The sequence below is a fragment of the Sciurus carolinensis genome, chromosome 13, assembly GCF_902686445.1.
Source record: "Sciurus carolinensis chromosome 13, mSciCar1.2, whole genome shotgun sequence".
Lineage (NCBI taxonomy): Eukaryota > Metazoa > Chordata > Mammalia > Rodentia > Sciuridae > Sciurus > Sciurus carolinensis.
Genome location: NC_062225.1, coordinates 86,786,315 through 86,801,858, shown reverse-complemented (window position 1 = coordinate 86,801,858; position 15,544 = coordinate 86,786,315). Strand labels below are relative to the sequence as shown.

At 34.2% G+C, this 15,544-nt stretch overlaps 1 protein-coding gene across 5 annotated transcripts in view; it reads right to left on the bottom strand.

Annotated features, from left to right (window-relative positions):
- The window catches only part of Rock2 (Rho associated coiled-coil containing protein kinase 2), a 136,633-nt gene that overhangs the window by 61,828 nt on the left and 59,261 nt on the right, over positions 1 to 15,544 (bottom strand). For all 5 annotated transcript variants that reach the window (XR_007104588.1, XM_047521946.1, XM_047521947.1 and 2 more), the window contains exons 3-4: positions 15,172 to 15,272; positions 3,169 to 3,306 (exon numbers count right to left, since the gene is read on the bottom strand). Coding sequence is in view for 4 of the 5 variants with exons in the window: in XM_047521946.1 (XP_047377902.1) it covers positions 3,169 to 3,306; positions 15,172 to 15,272 (239 nt within the window). In the remaining variant the exon portion in view is untranslated. The remainder of the gene's footprint in view (positions 1 to 3,168; positions 3,307 to 15,171; positions 15,273 to 15,544) is intronic.

The following is a 15,544-nucleotide window of genomic DNA, read 5'->3' as shown; positions in this document are numbered from 1 at the left end:
TCCTTAATAAACCAGTGGATCAAGACACTGATCACAAATAGTTATCGTAACAGAGGATAATCAGACATTAGCCTCCCAAAAGAAAAAAAATACTGCCTATGAAATAGCCTCCTACAAATCAAATCAGAATCTGATCAAACGTTTTACCCTCTACCAATTTATAAAAATACGAATGAGAAAGAGGCATGCTAAACTATATCACAGGGACAAAATTAACAAAATCCAGGTTTTTTCAACCTGGGGACAAAGGAATATCAAAGAACAGGAATACTCTAGCTTGAGAGACAAAAGGTAGAGGATACACCTGAACTTAGAGATCCAAAAAATTTTAAAAAGAAAAAGAGAAAGAAGCCAAAAACTAAAATAAGGTGCTTGGAGTACACATTTGGGGAATAAAACTAGAAAAGAAAGCAAGGAAGAATTTCCATAAAGAGTTACCACAAAAATAAGGACAAAAGAAAAATACTAGTGTCCTTAGAAAAACAGAGCAAACTGGATGTAGTTTAAAGAAGAAAAAGTCCTCTCTACTAGCAATGGAATTTTTTAAATGTGCCAATATACATCTATTAAATTTTTAAAAAATCACACTAAAAAATATATATCTAAAAAACACAGAAGGACCAAAGAGTTACACTGCAGCATAATTTATGTAAGAAAAATGAAAAGAGCTACTTCCAACAAAAGTAATGAAACAACAAAGTATGGGACCATTTGTACAATTAAATATTGAATAGTCATTAAGATAGATCACCTAAAAGGAATGTATGAATATATTCACCAAAATCCATATGAAAGAACATTCATAGCAGCACTATTCAACAGCCAAAGAAAAATAGAAACAATTCAAATGTCCATTAAGTGATGAATGAAGAAAACATGGTGTAACTATACAACAGAATATTATTCTGTCATGAAGGAATGAAGTGCTAATATATGTTATACACAAATGAATGTTCAAAGATGTCACAAATACCATATTATATGATCCTACTTATAGAATGTTATAGTTTGGATTTCAAATGACCTCCAAAGGCTCATGTGTTGAAGGCTTGGTCTCCAATGCAGCAGTGTTTCAAGGAGGGGCTTCAGGGAGGGGACTGGACCATAGGGCGCTGACATCATCAATGCCTTAATCCACTGATGATTCATGGCTTAGAGGGCTATCAGGAACTTTTAAGAAGTGGAGTCTAGATGGAGGAAATAAGGCACTTAGGACCTACTTAAGAGTCCCTAGACCCATTTTCTCTCTTTCTGTCTCTCTGCTTCCTGGCTGCCATAAGGTGAGCAGCTTTGCCCCACCACACACTCCCCGCATCATGATGTTCTTCTGCCTCACCACAAGCCGTGAAACAAGAGAGTCAAGTGACCAAGGACTGAAATCTCAGAAACTGTGTATCAAATTAAACCTTTCCTTCTTTTAAGTTGATTTCATCAGGTATTTTGTCACAGCAATGGAAAGTTAACTAACAAATACGAAATACCCAGAACAGGTAAATCTGTAGAGACAGAAAGTAAATTAGCACAGTGACAGGGACTGGTCAGAGAGAATTAGGAACTAACTGCTAAATGATTCAGAGTTTCTTCTGGAGATAATAACGGCGTTATAAAATTAGACAGTGGTAGTGATTAAACAACTCTGAATATATTTTTAAAAATCTGAATAATGAAATTAAATAAATAAAAATAAGTCAGCCCCTTTGGCAAGTTTCCCCCCAAATTAAAATGTTTCATACATGTAAGTATAATGTTGGATGGTATATTTTTTAAGAAGAGATAAACATATGAAGACCACAATCATAATCACAATCATAATTACTTTTTCAATTGTACTACGTTTTCACGGTTGATTTGCTTCCTCAGATTATTTCAACTATCAAGAGATCCTTTCTTTCTCGATTAACACTTTACAAGAATCCACCTAGCAGAATTAAGATCAAAAGATACCAATATGATGAAATAATATCTGGGAAACAGCAATGACTATACTACTGTGAAAGCAATTTAAAGCTAAACATGGAACAAATACTTTATTGTCATTCTTTAATCAAGTGAATTATTGTGATACATAATTTGAAACAAAAGTTTTAACTGCACATACTAGAGTTTCTAATAACTGGCTACAATCATAAAATAAAGGGGAGGGGGAGAGTAAGACTAAACATTTAAAAAAAAAAAAAAAAAACACACACCAAGAAATGAGGTTTTAAATGCCATAGTCATAAGCCAGGTGTGGTGCCACACACTTATAATCCCAAGAACTCAGGAGGCTGAAGCAGGAAGATCACAGGTTCAAAGCCAGCCTCAGCAACTTACTGAGGCCCTAAGCAACTTAGCGAGACCCTGTCTCAAAATAAAATATAGAAAGGACTGGGGATATAGCTCAGCATCCCTGGGTCTAATCCCCAGTACCTTAAAAAAAAAAAAGGCACAGTCACTACTATGGCAATTTCTTTTAACCTCCACAATGCCTTCCGCAAGTAAAGTATCAAACTCCCAGATTATTTAAAATATCTGAACATGCAGTGGCATGTACCTAATCTTATTCATGGCACTTGTTCAAAAGTGTTTGTGGATTTAGATGTTAGTATTACAAAAATCTTTAAGAGAAGCAAAGCTGGTGCAAAACAGAACCATAAATTTCTTAATCCGCAGTCAAATAAGATACAGAATCAGGAGTGCTAATACTATCTTAAATAATAGGTAACATATAAAGGACTGCAGGAGATTTTCCATTGTTTATTGTAATCATTTTTTTTCTCTCTGAGATAGGCTAATTAATGTAATAATAATTTCTAAATGACATTAATTTGTATATATCCTTCCAAATGATTCAATGAATTTACCAGATTCCTACTACGTAAACCTCAAGAAAAGGAAGGCACGGAACAATGGCATGCTGGTGAGCAAGCCAGTTCTTTACAGAAGGGATTTAAAAAGGAAAAAGTTGCAAGTAATACTTCCTTCCATACATCAATTTTAAGTAATTATTACATGTCATGTTTACGCAGATACTGTTCAGGAACATTAACAAGCATACTGACTCAGATCTCACTGAAAACAACTGCATTATTACTACGTGAATGAGACACAGAACTTGCAGCACGTGAACTCACATGAATAATAGCATTTTAAAAAATGAAATAAACTTATAAAAGTTAGTATGCTTACCTGAACCACCCAGGGACTATTGGCAAAGGCCATAATATCTCTTTCTTCCCAGAAAAAAGCAGAATCTGATCTTTTTATCATTTCAAACTTACTAAGAAGCTTCATAGCATAAACCTTCTGTGATGCCTTATGACGAACCTGTGGATTTTTTTAAACACAAAAATCATAAATAATTTTATGAGAGGAGAGTGAATAGATTATACTATAATGCTACTGTTAGAGATTTCTGCTGCAAAATAAATTGATCCTAAACTATTTCTTTATCCTTAACTATTAAAACAAGCATATTAATATAAAAGAGAAAATTTACAGTATAAATATTTCATGAAACACATAACTTTCAACACTAAGTTCAATATACCACTATCTCATTTCATCTAAATAAAGCTAAATCATGAACTTTCATTCCATCATGGTAACCAGCCAATTTGAAGACTAAGATATTGTTAAATAAAAACAACCAGGACATGTCTAATGTGGAAAAAAATTTACTTTTGCTTGAAACATCAATGTATATATGCTTCACTATCAGAACTTAAACTAAATCTAATAGATTTAAATATCCAAATTTAGCTGTGATTTTATTAATCTGCCTTTATTTCTTTCTAGGTACCCTACTTAAAACATTATTTTAAATAACAACAACAAAAAAAAACTACTTAAAAATATCGTTATTGGATCCACAAGGGCCAAGAATGGTGTCTACTTTTGACCACTCTTGTAATTCCCCCAAACTTTCTTGCCACTGTAGTAGAGAGCAAATTATCTATTACAGAGTCAACAAATACTTAATGAGTGATTATAACAGTTAACCTTTATTGGAAAATTAATGATAATTAATTGCTAGCAATTACACCTCAGTGTCCAACAGGACATACAAAACTGAAAATCCTAAATCTCACCTTTGAATGTATTCCTCCTACAATCATCCCCATTCTGGTAAATGGCAGCTTTCATCTTTCAGTTGCTTGGGCTTTTTAAAAAATTCTTTGTCAGCAAATCATGTCAACTCTACCTTCAAATTTTTTCCAATCTAACCATCCTCTAGTTTTAAAATCCACTAACTACTTCCACTGCTACCACCCTGGCCCAACATCTCAACTGCTGCCTCTCACCACCTACAATATGGTGATCCACCTAAAACATAAACCACGTCCGGATCCTCCTCTGCTTAAGACCCCCTAAGAGGCTTTCCCTGTCATCTTTCCGTGTGCTCTTTGTCTGCAACCACCTACTCTTGCAGGACTCAGTTCCTTACTTCCTTCAAATCCCTGTTCAAATGCTGCCCTCAGAAACACCTAGCCTGATTGAGCTACTAAAACCTTCAGCTCACTGTTTCCTCTGCTGCCAGCTTCCTATTTCATTCTCCCTTCTTTTTGCTCCTCTGCACTTATTAACCATCACATATATATATATTTTTTAAATATAATTTGCATCTATCTCACAGCAACAGAATTTAACCCAATGAAAGCAAGGATTTTTATGTTTTTGTTCACTGTTTAATCCCAATATAAACTGAGATAATGACTATAAAGACTTAGCATACAGAATACTTTCTATGAAAATGTTAGCTAATTCCATCACTGACAAATAGCTTGTTGCATTACAAAGTTATACAAGTTTCCCTGTCACTAATCTAGTACCTGAAGGATAAAAACAATGCTCCCAGTCTAACAGTTGTTATAGAAAAGACTGTTAAATTCCTCATATTAAATTTTAAAGTGAACGAGTAGAAGAACATAATCTAATTGACTATTTATAAAGGGAAAAAAGACAAAAGAAAGGGGAGGGGTCAAAAAATCAATAGTGGTTATAATTCCAACTGATGGGAGTTTTGAGTGATTTTTACTTGTTTATTTGTATTTTCTGTAGCTTATACACAATGGTTTAAAAAGAGAAACTTACATAGATGAGGAGGTCCTATGTGGAGCTACAGTCATGCTTAGAGGATCCTAAAATGGACTTGCTGGAACACTCAGGGACAAAAACAATTGAAAATCATTCTAACCAAAATACCTCATTTGAGGCTTTCAAGTTTATTGTTATTATCAAAAACTTGTTTTGATTTTTTATAAGAAGATTCAGTGCATCTATTTGATAGACACTGAGGAGTTATCTTCTTCTGCTAATGAAGTTTACACTACACATGCACAAAAAAATGTCACTTTTATTGTTTGAGGCAGCCATGGCAGAAAAAATAATTTAAAAACATGGAGGGAGGTACTTTTGCAACTTAGAAATAACCCTGTACACAGTGATGGGCCAATTTTATCCCAAAAGAAAAGAAAAGAAAGATTCAAAAGGCTGAATTCACATGAGAACTGGGAAATCATGCCCTACTTTCTAGCCTTTGATTGATTCTACTTAAAAGGTAGGTTTAAAATTAATTAAAAGCAAGTCAAGGGGTGCCTGTACCTGAGCCCAGGGATCAGGAAGGAACAGTCAATTTCACTTCAATTAAAGCTCTCTACATTCAAGGTTCCATGCTATACAGGACATAAAAAGATGAGATGAATTCAATCCCAGAGATGAGCTGGCTGCACCTGGTCCATAGACCCGTAAGAGTGCATGTGTGTGTGCGTGTACACGCGCGCGTGCGTGCACACACACATAGGTTAGTAATGTGGGGAGCTGAACTGACAAATGGCTACCTAGCCCTTTTCTCTACATTGCCTTACAAATATTCTTCTTAAATTGTGTACTTGACTAAAAATGATAATATTTCCAGATATGATGAGGAGTTACGGATTCCTGGTGGGAATGCCAAAAGTACTTGAAAGACACAGTTCTTGCCCTCAAGAAGTTTATAATATAAAAGAAGCATACCGATAAACTAGAAGGCATAATATGATAAATGAAGTAAAACAATTATAATTAAATACAGAGGAGAAATCACATTCAGATCAAAGGCAGAAGAGTAAAAGGAATCAGTAAAATTTTCTTTTAAAGAGTATTGAGAGACCAAATCTGTATGATTGGGAACAAAAAAACAAAAAAACAAAAAACAGGAAAACAAAGAGCAGGGGAAATGAGAATGAAGAGCAAAGGGAACGTTAGGGGTTAAAAGACAAAATCAGTGATCTCTTCATAGAGCGCCTGCATGATAAGGATGGAGATTTCATACTTCATTTATTAAGGAAGGGATTCATTATATACAGAGGGGAGATAATGAATGTGTTTTAGAAGAGTCAGTTTGGCAGCAGTTACAGTAGTCAGATCAGACTTAAAATTCCCATTCTTTAACTCAATTGTGGGGAGGCCTAGAAATAATGAAAACAAAACAGATGCTAGGAAAGTCTCGCAGTCAATTTTACTACACCCAACACCAGGAACCAGAGTAGGAATGGTTCATGGTCCATGACAATGTAAAGATATAAGAGGAAACAGTCTATCAAACAGTAACATGGGTCCAGGCGAGTATGGACTGCATGAATTTGCAGAAAATTTAATAAGCATGGTCTTCATATTTTCTCCATCAGCACTTCACAGCTTGAGATCAATAGTAACAATGATGAAAAATTTTATGTTAGCACAGGTGAAAAACATAGCAAACACCAAGACACAGGATCATATGTAGTCATATGACTTGGCTAATGAAAGGGCAGCTTGGATGAAACTGATGGCCCTGGATGCTGGAAAATAACAAAACAAAAATAAGCAAAACAAAAGTGGAGACAATGAATAAGGCAAAAACAGGGCTTACTAAAAAAATTAAATATAAAGGATAAAGGAGAGAAATCAATAATGATTCCCCTCTGGCTTTTGTTTGCGTGCTACTTTGATGCTGGAGCCATGTACCAAGTGGGGAAGGTAAGAAAAGGAATAGATTAGGAGGAACAGAGTGAGGGGATCAAGCATTCTAATTTCACATGTTTTAAATATCTGTGATACATCTTAATAAGGATATCAAATAAGTCACAGTGGATATGAACTCCAGAGTGAAGCAGAAAGTTTCGAGTAATAGTTATAAACGTTGCCTATAAATTGTTTTTAAAGTCACAGGAATGCATAAGCCCACCTTGAAAGAGAATGCAAATAAAAGAAGTAAGGGTGGCCATTGAGAACTACCATGCTTTAAGGCAAACTGAAAAATAAACCAGGAAGGAAAGTGACAAGGAAGAACAGGTAAAATAGGAAAAAGTGATGTTTCAAGAAAGGAGGAAAAATAAATTCTGGTAAAAGTGACTAAGATGAGAATGAAACACTGTACAGCCAATAATATTATAGATGTATTGACACAGAAAGACAGTCATGACCACATATATAGAGAATACGCACTACAATCCTCTGCCTAAATTCAAATCTCAATTCTATCATTCAGTAATTATATGAACTTCTGCAGTTTATTTATCCTATCTGCATGAACTGAATTACTCCTTTTAAAAATGGGCATCATTATTAATGATAATAATATCTATCTGGAAAGACCTGTGAAATTTGCTAACTGTATACAAATTGCTTAGAAGTATGCCCCCAATGTTTAAACTGCTATAAAAACATGTGCTACTATTTATTGTTGCATTAAAAAACAAACTACAAAACCATTATATGATCCTTAAATACAGATAATATTTAAGACACATATATAACACGTATCCTTAGACATGGAAAGTTAGCAAACTCAGCATCAAACTGATAAAAGCAGATAACTTTCAGCAGTGGGACTCTAGGTTTATTTTAAAAGTATAATATTTACTTCATAAGCTTAATAATAAGCTTACTCTCATTATTCAACTATGAACATATCTGTCATATAATATATAAAAGAATCATTAACTTCAAAGGAGAATTAGCACTGATCTGATTTTTCTAACTCCACAGGGAAAGATTTTTTATTTTCTTAGAATGAAAATAACTGGGATAAAATATAGGTATTCACTGAAAATAATTTGACACTAATTTTGAGACAGCCTCCAAATGCTTCTAATCATCAAAGCGGTAAAAGGATACTAACAGGCTGGTTACTGAAACCTGACAAAACCTTGATCTGGGTCTTCCAGAGCTCATGAGAAAATAAATTCCTGTTGCTTAAGCCTGGCAGTCTGCAGTACTATTATGGAAGTCCCAGACAACTAATATATATATGAACATCTGAAAGTTAGAATAAGACTTCTGATTATTTAAAATTCACTTTAATCCATGACAAAGAAACTGACAATAGTATTAAAAGCTAGTATTTCCTGACCTGTCACTACATGGCACGAAGTCCATACTAAGAACCACATATGTATGACCTAATTTAGTCCTCACCAAAAATATTATAAAGTAAATTCTATTACTAATGCCACTTCAAGATGAGAAAAGTACAACTCTGATGACAGGAAATCAATATATCATAGAATGGCAACAGAAAACATAAGTAGTTGACTTTGACTCCTTTCCCACAGTTCCAGAGTATTTTATCCAAAAGTGTCTATTAAAAATTTACCATTATTACCTTAACTACAAAAGTTTATTTAAACCAAGAAGTTAGATTAGTACTTTTAGTGTTTAAATGAAACTTAATTAGCCTATAATATTGTGTTTCCACTGTGTCAAATACTATTCTAGATTTTTTCCATATTTAACTCATTTAATACAACAACCCATTATCTATATTCATATTAGTATCTTTATCTTAAAAACGAGGAAACTGAATCACAGGGACTAAGTAGTTGTCTGAGGCCATTAGTCTTAACTGTAGAGTCTGCTCTTAATCAGAATAATATACTGAATTCTGTTTTTACCATAAAAATGAGATGTGCAAAAGATCCGAACAGGATAGGCTCCAAGAGCAATAATGATATCATACAAAAATCATTTGTGTGATAGATCTTTTACAAAAAAGAAAATAAGTGCACACCTTCTCTGTAGTTGGGGGAGAAAGTAATTAGGCCAATTTTGCCATGTTGGAACTACAGAATTTTTTTAATCTGTAAAAAAATGCCTTTTCAGATGAGAAAATTTATCACCAAAGAAGTTAAATGACTTGGCACTTTCCTGACTTACAATTCACATGCTGCTCTTAACCTCATTCTTCAAGTAGCTAACTCCTTTCTGTCTGAACTCACATGTCACTTTCTCACAGTAAGCCCCTCACTATCTCCCTAGTCTCAATTAGGGACATCCTTCCATTGTTCTTTCTCATAGCATCCAGATCTTTCCCTTCATAGTATTTACCAAAATCTGAAATAATTTTCCTTGCTTTTATTCTCCACCTCCTCATAAGACCTCCACTTTGAAAAAGGTTAGATCCTCTTATGGACACTGACTGAAGAGTTCATGAGTAGACAGATAAACGAACCTTTATGTATCTTGACAATTAAATGCTAACATTTACTGAACACTACTATGACCCATGGATTGTTCTACAGACTTTATACGTATTGTCACATGTAATTCTTACAGAAATCCTATAAGATATAAATGCTACTGTTATCTTCATTTAATAGATAAGAAAGGGATAGAGAGATTAAGTTAAGTTGGCTAAAATCATACTAGTTAGTGGTGGAAGGAGATTTCAATTACAAAGAGTTTGACTCTAGAGTCAATGATCTTATAGATAATGGCTTCCTGGTGCCATACCAAAGTTACTTTTACAGTTAGAATTTTATTTGTAAAAATAGATTAACGGGCCCCCTCTGTGGAAATGTATTTTAACTTGACTGGAAAAAAAACATTTCACATGGAAAGACAAACTTGCACTGATTATCATGAAACTTCCTTCAAATAATTAGAAAACATAGCCATAAAGATGTAGAAAATATGGAACATTCCCTACGTGTCAATTTATCTACTACACAAAAAATCAACTTCAAAAGATTATAGATAGAGAAAGCACTTGGACTTTTCCTTTACAATCTTATCCTTCTTTTAAAAAGTCCCCAACTTAAAAAAAAAAAAAAAAAAAAAAAAAAAGTCCCCAACTATGGTAACAGGGCCAAAACATGCCATAAGCTCCTGGGTCAGGTCATCAGATTAAGGGAATGTTAAAATATTTTTAAAAACATATTGACTTTATTTCTGCATTTTTTTGTGGTCAAAACAAATTCTGGGATGGAAAATTAACAAAAGCAAACGTAAGAGCCTTCTATATCTATGTTTTTCCTTTTCCATATTGAATTATAATGACCAAATGAACACAATACAATGATATAAAACATGAAAAGGTCTGTCACATTTCCTTTCAAAATTCAACTCCAAATTCTAGTATCTCTAGCCACTACAATGAATCCTAAGTATGCAGAAACAATGTATTTGTGCAAAGTACGTGTAATATGATTTTATATATCAAACAAGCATTAATATCTAAAGTTAACACTTAGGGAATACAATAAACACCACCTAATCTGCCACAATGACTCTCAAAAAATAGGTATTACTGTCTCTATTCTACTGACTAGAACTCAGAGAGAGATTTACGTTTATGGACACTATGATCTTTGAGTTAGAAAACAGCAGAGCTATAGCCAGGCTGGTGGCACATGCTTATAATCCCAGCAATTTGGGAGGCTGAGGCAGGGAGGATCACAAATTGGGGACTAACCTTGGAAACTTGGTAAAATCCTCAGGAATTTAGTGAGATCCTGTCTCATATTAAAAAATAAAAAGGACTTTGGAAGTACCTCACTAGTAAAGTGCCCCCCTGGATTCAAAAGCCAGTACAAAACAAGGTGGGGGATGGCAGCGCCTGGGTTCATTTACTTTATATTTTCCCTTCTTACAGGATCTTTTGTATCTCAACTGTTATGTTATCTAATCTAATTGTCCCCACCAGAACAACAAAAAGCTGAGGTCTCACCATATTCACTGAAAATCAACCAACCAACAAACAAAAAACACAACCAAATAAATAATAATAAAATATCACTTTCCAAGGTGGTCCTTTCTTCAGGTCTACACTAAACTAATCCTCAATTTTTTCAGCCATACTTCTGATGACATAGTTTTAAGTCCCCTGAGTACTCCAGCCCTTGAGTACACTCTTGTAAATAAGCCCTTTAAAGTTTCTGGTTCCAAAACCTACATGCCCATCAACAGAAACTGAGGTATAGATACACAACAGAATATTACTCAGCCATAAAGAAGAATGACTTTATGACATTTGCCAGTAAATGGATGAATCTGGAGACTATCGTGCTAAGTGAAATAAGCCCATTCCCAAATTCAAAGGTCAAATGTTTTCTCTGATATATGGGTGGTAACTCACAATGGGATGAGGGGATAGAAGAAGTTCAGTGGATTAGACAAAGAGGAATGAAGAGAAGGGAGGGAAATAGGAACAGGAGAGACAGTGGAATGAATCTGACATAACTTTCCTATGTACAGATATGAATACACCACAGTGAGTCTTAGCATTGTGTACATCTACAGAACTGAGATCCTAATTAGAATAAGCTATATTCCATGCTTGTATAAATATATCAAAATAGATTCTACTGTCATGTATAACTAAAAAGAACCAATGAAAAATAAAAAATAATTTAAAAAAAAAGCTTCTGGTTCGCCATGTAGCTTAGAAGTGATCACCACTCCCTCTTAACAATTAAAAAGCTCAACAGACTGAAAATAAGCATCTCTTTTTTACATCTAAAACAGTAGTATGGCACTGCTCCCAAGAGTCATGGTTTACAGGATCAGATATTCTGCAGAAACCACCTGAGGTGGAGTAGGAAATCTGAATAGTAACTAACAAATTGCTGGAGGCTAAAGGTGGTCAAGTCTGAGAATTAAAAACTAGAGGGGACCCAGTCACAGGGAGTCCCTATAGTTTTGTGAGTTTAACACTCAGGCAGTCAACCAAGTTCTCATATTAAACATTGGAGAAAAATCCCTTGTGCTTCCACCAGAAAAATATAAGAAGGAAACATACCAGAACACTCTGTTCTTCTAAACAAGGTCTGCTCTCAGGAAAAAGTATTTACCCAGAGCCTCCGGGAAGGGAAATACACAACTCTAGCCCACTCTAGTCAACTTCTGAATTCATCAGCCCACAGGCAGAAGTTCACTATAACAGCCTGAGATCTAATCACAGGACTAGAGACGCTTGCTCTCCCTCCACACTTTACACAATATAACTAACGGCCTACAGTTCCTTTTACCCTGTGCATCACGTCCTACTATCAAGAAAAAATTGGAAGGCATACTAAAAGGCAAAAACATAGTTTGAAGAGATAGCAAGTATCAGAATCAGTCATGGTAGAAATGATAGGATTATTATACTGTGAATTTAAAAGAACTTATTAATATGGTAGGGGTTCTAAAGGATAAAGTAGGCATCATTCAAGAATAGAGGGGTAATGTAAGCAAACAGACAAATTCAAAGAAACTAGAGATCAAAAATACTTTAACAGAAATAAAGAATGCCTTTGATGGGCTTATTAGAAGACTTAGACATAGATGAATAACCACTTAAATTTTAGGATACATCAATTATATCTCTGAAACTGAAAAGGAAACAGGGAAGACTGAAAACATCAGAACAGAATCATTTGTAGGACAACTGCAAGAGATATTATATATGCATAATGGGAATATAAGAAGACCAAGAAAAACAATAGAAGAAATATTTGAAACAATATAAAGACACTAGATGAAAAGAAAATTACAAAACAATACTCCTTATGAAAACTGACACAAAAATTGTCAACAAATTATCAGCAAACTTTACTCAGTAGTTACACCACTATCAAATGGGATTTATTCCTGGAATGAAAAGACAGCTAAACATGTGAAAAGCAGTTGATATTAACACACCATATTAACAGAACACAGAGAGAAGAAACACATTATCCTGAGGCAGAAAAAGCATTTCACAATATTCATCACCCTTTCATTATTAAAAAACACTCAACGAACCAGACATAGAAAACTATCTCAATATAATAAATTACATGTATGAAATATCAATAGCAAACATCATACACATTAGTGAAAATCTAAAGCTTTTCCTCAAAGACCAGAGACAAGGCAAAGAAGTCTGCTTGTGCCACTTATATTCAACCAAGTTCTAGTCAGAGCAATCAGGGGGAAAAAAGAAGGAAGGAAGAAGGAGGGAGAGAGGGAGGGAGGGGAAAAAGTAGGTATCTATTCAAATGTCTTTGTATGCCCTTATGCATAGAAAATTCATAAGATTTCACCAAAAAAAAAAAAAATCTATTTAGAATAAATAAAGCAAAATAACAAGATACAAAGTCAACACTTAAAAGTAAGTTATATTCACTAGCAATGTACAATGTGAAATGGGAATTACAAAACACAAACAGTACTGTTGTGAACCTAAAACTGCTCTTTAAAAAGTTTTAAAAGTCAGATACGGTAGCCCATGCCTGTGATACCAGTGGCTCAGGAGGCTGAGGCAAGAGGTTGTTAAGTCCAAAGCCAGCCTCAGCAACTTAGCGAGGCTCTAACCAACTCAGTGAGACCCTGTCTCTTAGTATAAAAAGCTCTGGGGATGTGACTCAGGGATTAAGTGTCCCTGGGTCCAATCCCTGGCATCAAAAAAAAAAAAAAAACAGTTTTTAGGAAGCAAGAAAAAACAAAAACCGGGAAACAGGGCATCTAGAATGAATTAAATTTTCTGGAAATGACTCAGTCATGTCAAAGAAAATCTCTCTCTTAGGTAATATATTAAAGCAGCACAAATTTTTTTTAAAAAACTATCTGGGACAACCTCATCACTAATGATACTCTTACCTGGCTTACATTCAGGAAAAATTACTCTAATTAATTTAATACTGTTAAACAATGAATTCCTAGTGTTCTTCACATTCAAGCACATTTATTCTGGTTAAACCACTTCTTCTGGATTTGGGCTAATCATCTAAAATCATTCTCAAAACACTTCAGTTTTGCAAAATTATTCAACATGCCATCAAAGCCCCAAAAAAGTCATTAATACCCTGAAACCCCTTGAGAATCTTCATCTAAACTACCAGTCATGCCTTCATCAGCCTCCTAAAACTATAGCTACTAAATTAGTTATAATACTGCCTTCCCAGGCAGTCATTCAGTTGATACTTCTTTGCATCATCCTCGAATATGTCAGACTTCTTCATATTTATACTTATGGAAGTACCTTGATCTACAAATCCAAAAAGCCTAGCAATGAAACAGAGGAAAAAGAATAAGGTTAGTCTGCAATGACTTGTTCTTCTAGAAAGTCATGCTGACTTACAATCATTGCTCCTCTCAGTATTCTATTAGCAGGAGTAAAACACTTATATTCAAAGAACAGAATCTGACTCTAATTTAACCATAAAGGACAAAAATTAATGTCTTGGATGCTTACATGATGGAAATAGGATTATTATAGTTCCTCATTTAATAACACAAATGCAGTATTTATTGTCAACATCTATAATACTTTCAGTTGGTACCACTTTGGTCTATAAAAATAAATTTTAGATTTACTTTGAGTTATTAAATTTTTTTTTGCTGGATTTCTTGCATATTTAAATAAATCTCAATTCATTAAGCAGAAATGTTTTTAATTTCAACATTCTTAATAAAAACACAGTAGCTCTGGTGGAATATTAACAGTTATGCAGTTCACATGTGAAACCATGCAGGCATTATTCCAAATCACAGTGTATCAGAGCTAGAAGAGAGAGACCCAGTATTAATAAAACAACTGATGCCTGTAATCCCGGTGGCTCAGGAGGCTGAGGCAGGAGGATCATGAGTTCAAAGCCAGCCTCAGCAAAAGCAAGATGCTAAGCAACACAGTGAGATCCTGTCTCTAAATAAAAATACAAAACAGGGTTGGGGTTGTAGCTCAGTGGCCAAGTACCCCTGAGTTCAATTCCTAGTACCCAAAAAATAAAATAAAATAAAACAACTACCCCCTATTATAGATGAGAATACTGAGGTTCTCAGAGATACAGAGTGACTTGATCAAGGTCATAAAACATACTCTGTCACAATAGGACATAGAAATTAGAACTGTTCAGCTATTACTGATGATGTTTCACAAAACCATGTCAAAAAAAAAAAGTAATGAGAACAGAACAAATCCTTTCTTACCAATTGGACTTCCCCAAATGCACCTCTTCCAATAACTTTTACAACATCATAATCCTCTGCTTTCATCTGTAGACCTCTGATTTTTTTCACAATTTTCTCATCTATAATAAAAAAGAATCACCATATTTATAATATCAATTATCATATTCATTAGCAGTATTTTAAAATAATCATCATATTTGTGAACACATTTTTATTTCAAGAAACTGGACTTAAGTTTTCAGCTAAACTTGTTTGGTGTTTTAAAGACTTCTGTTTAAAAAATTCTAAGTTGTACATCATCCATCCGTACATGCAAAAACCAAAAAACTCTGTGTGGTTTGTTGACATATACATATGAGCACTATCAACTGCCAAAAAGCAATAGTTAAAA